Source organism: Melopsittacus undulatus, chromosome 6, assembly GCF_012275295.1.
Source record: "Melopsittacus undulatus isolate bMelUnd1 chromosome 6, bMelUnd1.mat.Z, whole genome shotgun sequence".
Classification (NCBI taxonomy): domain Eukaryota; kingdom Metazoa; phylum Chordata; class Aves; order Psittaciformes; family Psittaculidae; genus Melopsittacus; species Melopsittacus undulatus.
The window spans coordinates 65,867,636-65,877,872 of NC_047532.1; the positions used below are offsets into that span (position 1 = coordinate 65,867,636).

General features: G+C 42.3%; 1 protein-coding gene across 1 annotated transcript; it reads left to right on the forward strand.

Moving 5' to 3' along the window:
* Positions 1–350: 350 nt before the first annotated feature.
* F3 (coagulation factor III, tissue factor) lies at positions 351–7,589 on the forward strand. Its single transcript, XM_005146560.3, has 6 exons — positions 351–476; positions 2,034–2,148; positions 4,197–4,381; positions 4,750–4,931; positions 5,044–5,203; positions 6,331–7,589. Exons 1-6 carry the CDS (start codon positions 404–406, stop codon positions 6,468–6,470), a joined length of 855 nt encoding a protein of 284 aa, XP_005146617.2. The 5' UTR covers positions 351–403; the 3' UTR covers positions 6,471–7,589.
* Positions 7,590–10,237: the final 2,648 nt, after the last annotated feature.

The window sequence follows — 10,237 nt, forward strand, 5'->3', positions numbered from 1 at the left end:
CCGGTATTCCATTCTCTGGCCAAGGGGACAGGGAGCGCTGGTACAAGCGTATAGGCATGCTGACAAGGCGGGCTGCGACCATGTCCAGGTGGGCTGCGCCCGCGGACACGGTACCAGGGCTGGAGCCTGCGGAACGTGTCCAGTGCCCCTCTCCTTACAGCAGCTTCGGTTTCCTCAGAAATCCCCAGCTCCGCTTGCTCAACCCGGCCATGCCTAACCGCTTCCGCCAGCCCCGCTCCCCACGACCCCGGCCGGGCCGGTCGGCCACCCCCGCCGCTCCTACCGCCTCCCTCCCTCGCCGGGCTGCAGTCCCCGCCTCTCCTCACACAGATATAAGTCACCGCCCAGCCAACAGCTCCCCGATTTCAGCCTTGCCGGAGCGGTGTCAGATTGCTACCCGAGGATGCTGCGCCCCACCGCCGCCGGAGGACCGGCCCTGCTGCTGAGTGCCCTACTGTGGAGCCTGGCCGCCGCCGGTGGGTAACGGTGGGCGGGACGCTGGCGTCGGCTGGGGGGGTGGACAAGTCGGCGGTGCTCGGTCCTTCGAATGGAGAGCGGCCAGACGGCAGGCAGAGCCACCCCGCAACGGTGGCTGTGGTGAGGGGGTGGTGGCTGTGGTGAGGGGGCAGCGGCTGTGGTGAGGGGGCAGCGGCTGTGGTGAGGGGGCAGCGGCTGCCCGGCGCGGGACTTCAGGCGAGAAAACGCCACTGCCGGCGGGTTCCGGCTCCGCTTCAGCACCGGATCGCGCTGGTCGCCGCGGACTGGTGTCTGCTGAGGGGAAGGTTCTTCGTAACCATGGCCGGAGCGGTGCTGGGGAGCCTCAGGGGTCTGCGGCAGGGAGCTGCTGACCTGCAGTAGCGAGGTCTACGAGATCTGTGCCTCTCTTCCCTAGCGCCGAGGTTGTTGAGGCAGAGAAGATGGTGTTTAGATAATAGGCTCTCGCTCGGGGAAGAATGGATTTCCAGAGGTTACAGAAGTTGTGCGGGGCTTTCCACTCGGGCTTCCTCACAGGCCGTTCCCTGCAGCGGCTGCGGTGTATTCCCTTGCACCTCAGCCTGTCAGTGAGCTCGTGTGGGAAGCCCCTCTTGCAAGGAGCTGCAGGGCAGCCACTGGTTATTAAAGACTTTATCTTCCCCAAATAAATAAATAGGGAAAGGAGGACCTAAGACCTTCTGCAGCAGATATAGCTAAGGATGAGGTTGAACCACCACATTGGTCTGGTCCTTCATGCTCATAGAATCACTTGAGTTGGAAAAGATCTTTAAGCTCATCCAGTCCAACCCTTACCCCAGCACTGCCAAGGCCACCACTAACCCATGGCACTGAGGCCTCATCTCCACGGTGTGTGAACACTTGCAGGGACGGTGACTGCAGCCCTGCCCTGGGCAGCCTGTTCCAATGCCTGAGCACCCTCTGCAGAAGGAATTGTTCCTCAGCTCCATCCAAACCTGCCCTGGTGCAGCTTGAGGACGTTTCCACTTGTCCCATCCCTTGTTCCTTGGGAGCAGAGCCCAGCCCCCTCCTGGCTCCATCCTCCTGTCAGGCAGTTGTAGGGAGCGATAAGGTCCCCCCTGAGCCTTCTCTTCTCCAGACTGAACCCCCAGGTCCCTCAGCCATTCCCATCACACTTGGGCTCCAGGCCCTGCACCAGCCCTTCTCTGGCCCCGCTCCAGTCCCTCAATGTCTCTTGTGTGAGAGGCTCAGAGCTCAACACAGGATTTGAGTATTGTCAAGCTTCTATAGCTTCTTCCAAGGTCTTGGTTCCAAAAGGAAGCATTAGACAGAACTCCCAAATAAGTTACCTCAGAACTTCTGAGTTACAAATTATTTTCTTCTGCCATTTCTTGCTTCTGCCAGGACGCATTCCTTTAGTAAGATGAGAATGAGCCCAAAGGGCAGGACCAAGCCTTTTCCCCAAAAAGAACTTTTCCAAGCAGCAATTAAGAGCAACTGCTTCGCTTAAATAACTGAGACTGCAGGGAACCAGGATATACATACAATATGACTGATGGCACTCTTTTCTGTATTTAAAGGCAATCCAGAACTACCAACAGCAGTTAATATAACTTGGTCTTCAATCAATTTTAAAACTATACTGCAGTGGCAGCCAAAACCATCAGGTTACCTCTATACAGTAGAAATCCATGGGTAAGTAGATAACACCAAGGTGTGTCCATTAATGGCAGTTAAAGACAATGAAAATAGAGTGTGTGGATATTTTGGAGACTGAATGTAACAAGAAAAGAGCCCAAACATGAGGATTTAGGAAAATTGCCAACCTATTTGTTAATACTTCTTTGTATCCAACTACAAGAATATCTGATTGAGGCTTCTGGTTTCACCCGCTTCAGAAATGGAGAGCTGAACTTTAGATTAGTATTTCAGTTCTGGGGTTTGGTGCAGGCAAGCTACACTGGAGATTTAGGGCAGGATACTTTGAAGAAGTTAATGCTCAGTCTGACATACTATGTTTTAGACAGAACTTCCATGTTTTTGCGTCTTCCAACGTGTCTGGACTGAGTCTTTCATCTTTGGTCTTAGGAGGTGTGTGATAAATATGAGTCTGCATTTTATTCTAATTGTTGAATCATAGTCAATGAATAATTTGTCTTGCTGGGTCATACTAAGAATCACCTTTGTTTGCCTACCTCTGTTGAGACTTCCTCTGTAATCATGTTTTATGTAAGCTGTGAAATACTGTGTACATAGAAAGTAGCCACATTATGTGAAGAGTCATAACACCTCTTTCAATACTGCACAAAAACTTCATGAAGTTCAATAACAAATCTCTGCTGTTCTTAGCTCCCATATTAATTCACATCCCATTATTAAATGTGCCCTAAGGGGAAACTGCATCATCAACTCTCCTACATCATAATGAAAATAACCATGTCTTTAAAAGGGGCATAGAAATGAGAGCACTTTCATGACTAATGGATGAAATATCAGTGCAATGGCCTAATGTGCTCATTTATTCTTTAAGGGAGTGATTAAATGAATAGACTTAAAAGCAGACACAGCATGAATTTTATGAAATTTATGAATCTGAATTTTTTTTCCAGCAACTTGGACTTGCAAAAAATTGAAGTCTGTTTGTCCAAGGTGCAGTATGGGACTGGGTATAGTTCTGATACAGAAGCACTTCTTCAGACAAGGTGCTCTTATGGATGAAGTGTGCTTAAATATTTGTTTTCTCATCTGTGTACGACTGCAGAGTACATTTGTTTGATCCCAAAGATCCAATCCCACCTATCCCTTTTCAAGGCACCTCCAGGACACTGTCACTAACTGACCTGTGACACCATAAGAAATCTGGTGAAGCAAGAAGGGAGTTCATATGACTTTTCAGTATAACTTGACCTACTTGGAGGAAAACTCAGTTGTGAATTCCCGAAGAGCTGGCACTCTTGCTCTTTCAGCTGAGATCACACAGCTTTAATTTTCCTTGTTCACCAGCAAAATCTAGGACAAGAATTGAAGCAGTAATATCTAATCTGTTTTTCCATTCCTTCTTATTAGGGAGTAAAATGGGGAAATAACATTTTTTCCTGGTTTCATCCTTATTTCTCAAGTAAACAGATCTGTTTCCTGTAATTTAAAAATCAAGAGAAGTGCAGGGGTCATGGGGTTTTTCGAATATTCTAAGTCTGAAGTGAAAATTGCTGCTACTGTCTGGTTCTTAGTGTCATTTGCACCTGCATAAATGCAAACCCAAGTAACATATATGAGAAGATATTAAATGATTAACATTGGTGTCAACAGAGCTTCCTGGGATAACTGATGTTTCTTAAGGTAATAGTTTCCAGATGCATCAGGGATAACACTTTCAAAGTGATTTATGCATCTTATGGTGTTTAATTTAACCACAACAAAAAATCAGAACTACTTATGGTTTCTGTTAAAGTCATATAAAAGATTGAATTTTTAATTCATAGATGTATCCAATAGCATATTTCTGTAAATAATATGGATCACATCTTATTTACCTGATTCTACTTTGAATTATAAAAGGTAGTTGTACAGGATAGTGGATTTGGACATTTTTTCCTCTCCTTTTCAGCTTAGTACACCTACAAGACTGTTCCACTGGATAAGGGAAATCTATAGTTTGAGGGGGGGGAAAGTGTGTTTTAAATTATCTGAATATGTGAAAGGCTGGTTGGAAAGTGCTGACGCTTCTTTTTTGCTCTTTTCAGACAGACATCTGACACCAAAAAGAAATGCATACTGACAGCAGAAACAGAGTGTGATGTCACTGACTTGCTCAGGAATGTGAGAGAGACCTACACAGCACACATCCTGTCTGTAGCATCCTCGGGGATGGATAACTTTGAAGAACCACCTTTTGCAGTCTCTGAAAAATTTACACCTTATAATCAAAGTAAGTAGGATTAAATCTTGCCAGAAACTTCCTTTCAAGATTACTTCCATTGACTCAAACAAGGTTGGGATTGGGCCAAAAGTTTTTTCCTATAGATTCTTACAGTAGCCATACCTGAGAAGGAAAAATTCAGGCATGAAGCTTTCCCTGTGGCAAGGGAGTGTGTAAGGCTTTAGTTACCATTTGTTTCTCACTTCAGTGAGTAGACCATTTGATCTTTGTTAATAATCCAGGATTTCATTGTATTACTTTGGCCCTATTAACTTGTAATGTACTTGAGGAGGGAAGGGAGTGGAGGGAGGAAGAATAAAAAGCATGTTGCAGAGAAAGGATGATGTCAGGTTTTAATTCTGAAAATGCTTCTTTAGCTGTTCTTGGAAAACCAGAGATACAGAATTACACACAAAAAGGTTCCAAACTGAATGTTGTGTTCCAAGATCCACTTACACCATACAAATTTCCTAACGGAAGCTTTCAAAGTATTCGAGATATCTTCCAAAATGACCTGGAATACAAGATCTACTACTGGAAAGATCAAAGTTCTGGGAAGGTAAGGTCTAACTCTATTTTTTACATGTAGCTGTATTAGAGCTACGCAATTCCTGTGCTCCCTTAAGAATGTCTGTAGAAAGCACTTTAATGATTTTTTTTTTCCTTTACAGAAAGATGCAATAACAAAAAGCCATAGATTTGAAGAAAGAGTTGACAGCTCAAAGAACTATTGTTTCTACATACAGGGAATCATTCCCTCCCGCAGAGAAAAACGCAATGGTCAAGAAAGCATGGTGCTTTGTACCAGTATAGGAAGGAATATCTTAGATGGTAGGTATCTGGTGAAGCTTGTCATACAGTCCTAAGTATTCTAACAAAAAGTTGCTTCCATTCTGAGCATATTATTACACTTCCTTAAGCTGTGATGCCTGTTACAGAATAAACTGTGAGGGGACACAGTTTGAACATGGGAAGAACTCATACTAAGCAGGAGCCCGTCATCTTTAGCTGTTGAGGTTGGTTTTAGGGTTTTGCTCAACTGTTTTAACTATTAAATTGTATGAGCTGATGACTAGTCACTGAGATTTCAGATTGCATCACTAGCCTTCAGCTTCGTATTGTTTCCTGAATTGTTTCCTGATCACTTTCCTCCGATCCTTCCCAACAACAGGTCCCTCAGTAAATGAAGGATTTAGCTCTAAAGCATAGGAGTGCTGGAAACCATTGACTTGTTTGAACTGAACTTTAGTTACTATCTCAAAAGCAGATACTGAGACTTTCTTTACTGTTATATGACAAAGTCCGAGGTCAGCAGATTGACTTCTTTACTGGTAAATAAGTTAGTGAGCAGTTGGTTGACCAGTCTAATTCCAGACAAACAATTGGATAACACTTTCTTCAATGTAAAGTCATCAATAGTAATGAAATAATATTAAATTGCTGCACTGTATCTCTCTCCTCCACCAGTTAAGAATATCTGCACTCTAGACAAAGCTCTCCTAAGATTAGCAAATCACCTCTCCCAAATTACCTTTCTTGCCTAGATACGTATTTTTGTTTATCACAATAGTTGAATTCTAGTAAAGTACAACTTGAATAGAAATCTCCTCTGTTGGTGTTTGGTAACCTATAAGCTAGAATAAATTTCTGCTTGGACATACTTTTACGGAAGTAGTACAGGGGTATGGGGAATAGTTTGGCTTACTCCTGTGGTGGTATTTTTAGTACACTAACTAGATTAAAATCTAGTGTGAACCAGGTGAAATAAAGCTTTAACTCAGTTCAACAAATTCAGGTGAAAACAAATTCAATTCACACTGAGGTAGTCACTCCACTCCTGTGATACTTACAATACAGCAAACATGTTTTAGTTTAGTGGAGTGGGTTCTAAAAACTTGGAGCACTGGAACATTATGGCTTCTGGTATCTGAATCTTAATGTTTTTTTCTCCCCTGCAGAGTATGGAGCAGAATTTTTTATCATCATAGCAGTGATAGTGATTGCGATCATCACCTCTGCTGTTGTCCTATCGGTGGTCCTCTGTAAACGCAAGAAGGCAAAAGCTGCAAGAGAAAAGGAACCACTTAATGGTGTCTAAGGAAAACTTACTATCAACACTAATGTTCAATGACACTTCATAAACAAAGAAAAAACCCAACCAAACAACAACAAAACCCATGCACTGGGGAATATGGCAGAGCTTTTTAGTCTCTCCAATATGGGAATTTTGAAGCCCAAACTTTTACATGGATTCAGAAATCTGTTAGACAGTCACAGATGAAAACTCCAGAGGAAAAATCCTGGGTCATTAGTGGCTGGAGGAGTTTTCTGGTGACCTGTTGCAGTAGTCTAACCTTGCTCATACACTCTTCACAAGCTCCTTCTGTTGTCCTCTCTGAAACAGGACTCTGAACTGCATAGACTTGACTTGACCAGGTACAGCTGCTCTGAAAGTATGGCCTCTCTGAGCCAGAAGATTTGTGGTACTTGTGAGGGGGAAAAACACTACTTTTGATAAATCCCTGCTGATTGCAGGGGGGTGGAACTAGATGATCTTAAGGTCCTTTCCTACCCTAACTATTCTATGATTCTAAGTGTCCTTTACCTGATGAAAAGGAACGTCTTTTTGTTTCTGTGAAACAAAACCTGTATTTATCTGACTTTCTTTTAACATTATTAACTGGGGAAATGATCTGTTAGTTCAGGTGTGACAAAGATGCTACTACGATTTCTGCACTTCTTGGATAAAATTAACTTCATTTATTTATCTTAGGACAGAGACAAATGTAAACCAGCTGAAACTACTGTACTGGTGACTTGTAAGGAACACTCTTGAAGCAGGTAGCTGCTATCCATCTGGAAAGCATATCCAAATTACACTACACCTAGAGCTATACAGACAGGCTAGTCTGAAGATTCTAAGTGTTACAACAAATGCTTTGCAGTTTTGAGTCAGTAGTCACTCACTTCATGCAAGCACTGAGTAGGTAGCAGTATTTACTGCATTTTAAGCCTTATTTTTAATTAAACAGTTAGTGAATGAATAGCTTATGTGGTACAGAATCAAATCATCTCGGTGATGGGACTTGGAGGTACCTGTTGTTTTGACTATTTTAATATTTATAAATGGGAATCTAATTTTTATACTGGTGATATATGTATTTATGATGGTAATTTATACTTTTATAGGGAAATAAAGGTGACTGGCAAAAACAGACTTTGGCTTCTTTTATTTTAAATGAAGCACAATATTTATTCCAGAACCAAATTAAAAACACATGTAATAAAGTTCTCTTGTACCAGCAGTGTAGGCAAGCTCCAACTGATGTTGGGATTTGCTGCTGCTAAACCAAATCAGAACAAATGGGGGGGGGAAAGATGCATTTTGCAGGTGGTACTAAGACTGCATGTCTCCAAGCTTTATATGTGTCTTAAGATATCCACTGCATTAGGAGAAGAAATAACATCAGGTAAAATTAATATCCCAATCTACTGCTTTTGACAGACTTGAATTTTATGTTTTTCACCAATGCTGTATTACAGATCCCTTCTTTGTATGGATTAAGACTCCTGTGAACTTGAGTGTGGTTGGCAGCAGTTTTCTTTGTTCTTAAATTCCCTGTCTATAAAGAAGGAAGAAAACAAAACACCACAGTTCTGCTCCAAAAACCCCTTAACTTGATATTGTGCAATAGCTGCTTAATGAACTTTCTGCTGATGGATAAAGGCTTGTGAGGAGGAGGAATTTTACAACAGCAATCAAACATAGAGCTTATGGAAGTAAATTCAAAACATTCCAAAGTTGTCATCACTACTTCCCTTCCCGGTGCTGTTCTGCTTCCTCAGCTTCATTTGTGCCAAGCTTAGCAAAGAGCTCTCAGGAAAGGAAAGCCTGAAGGCTTACAGCATCGCCTTTGCTAAAATATAGCCCGAGTTAATTGTCATGAGCTACATAGGGTGATGTTATAAATCGTGCTTCCCCAACTCAGAGAGTTCATGGTTTTCCGAGTATGGATATGAATATTTTTATAGATAGACAGAAAGAGCCAACACCCACAGGAGTGCAAACAAGTGCCTTAAAACGCGTGAGAGTGAGCCACTGCTGCAGGAGTTCTGGAGATGTGAAGCACTTCTGTTCCCAAGCTGCAGTGTGTTACCATCCAATCACCAATGTCACAGGGCTCGCCGATCCCATTGCAAACAGGGTTTTTGGTCTTTGTGGAGCCAGGAGAGAAAGGGGTTTTTTTTATTGCAAACTTCCTGCAGTGTTGTCCCTTGGGCCAATGCACTGAGCCCATGCAAATGCTTAATGTATACAGAGATTTAGCTTCCTGAAAGCATTGGTGGGCAGAAGCAGTTGTTGAGTAACAGTATTGTCACTTGGAAGAAAGACTAAATCCTATCTAGGACACGTGTGGCTGCTTCAGCACTGTGCTGATTTAAGGTGGAGCCAGCTACTCAGGAAGCAGTGTAAGGAAGGGAAGGCTTTTCCTGTGCACCTAAATTCCCTGGGTTATCTTCGAAGCAGGTTTCTGTAATGTGTTCCCAATGATGCTCCTGATTCCCCTGCTCTGCTTTGCTGCCTGTCACCTGTGGCAGGAAAAGATACTCAGCTATTTAAAGTAGATAAAAACATTTGCACAGTGCCCTGTAAGAAAACACAGCACTTGTGTTCTCTGCTTATACAAATGAACGTGCAACACTGCATACTGGAATAAGCTACTTTCATTCTATAGCACTGTTTAAAACCACATTATTATTCACATGAATGAATATAGGCTGATATTGTTCTGCTTGTTTTTTGCCAGCCCCACTGGCATTACAGAAAATAAAATTACTAGCCCAGGTTGCTCAGTGTATGTATCATATATATAGTAGATAGGGCAGCAAACAGCTTAGTTAATCTATTTCTAGCAGACTCAGCTCTCTGGTGTGAGAGGGCTGCTGCTGAAAGGCATGTAGTGATAAGAATGTGATTACAAGCTTAACTTGGATTGCTAGTTATGTGGCAACTCAGGAAGGAGTTTCTGTATGAAGGAAGTGAGAATAAACAGCTGTGCTGGATTCTTTCTTGGTTCTGTAATGCATTTTGCAGGTTAAAAGTGACTGTTACTCAATTTCAGAACCTTGTAATACACAGGAATGCGTGGGCTTTTCTCAGCAGCAGACTCAAGAGTCAACCAAGTAGTCTTTTAATTACACAGTATTACAAATACAAATAACTACACTTTGTATAGTCTATGTTTGACAGAATGGGGCAGCCACAGGTTCTCTGGGCACCCTGTGCCAACACCTCACCACCCTCACAGGGAAAAACTCCTGTCTAACATCTGATCTAAACCTACCCTCTGTCCATTTAAAGCCATTTATTGAATAATGGTGATTAACTGGGTAATGGATCAATAGCTTCCAGAATATTTCCTAGCCGTACTCTGAGTGCCTTTCTCAGCGCACCCACTTACCTGTAAATATAAATGGTTTCAGTGGCTTGTTTAAACTAGCAATGAAGTTACAAATCCTACCTCAAAGAATATTCATAGGTTTGTTGTATTTGCCAATGCATTTTCTCCTATTTCAATTTTCAAACTTTTTACCTTATTACTTTAAGAAATATTTAAATAGATCCTGTATCTTTTCAGTTCTTGATCCTTTTGAATACTTAGGGCCTGAGATGTGTTGCAGAATTCTTCCCTGGAAATAAATGTGCAAGCCTAGTTATTGTTTTTATCTGGTGGAATAATTTAATTCCACGGTCATTTTGTTTTTAATGACTAATTTATAAACCAGACAATATTTGCTCAGACAAATAGTCATAAATTATATTGCTGCTGATGGATAACGTTAACATTTTAATGATTACATTGT

Excerpts from the sequence above, each read along its gene's own strand:
- F3 (XM_005146560.3), top strand. The coding sequence starts at position 404 with ATGCTGCGCCCCACCGCCGCCGGAGGACCGGCCCTGCTGCTGAGTGCC. Across the intron at positions 477-2,033 it reads GTGGAGCCTGGCCGCCGCCG|GCAATCCAGAACTACCAACA; the intron begins GTGGGTAACGGT and ends CTGTATTTAAAG. Across the intron at positions 2,149-4,196 it reads TATACAGTAGAAATCCATGG|ACAGACATCTGACACCAAAA; the intron begins GTAAGTAGATAA and ends TGCTCTTTTCAG.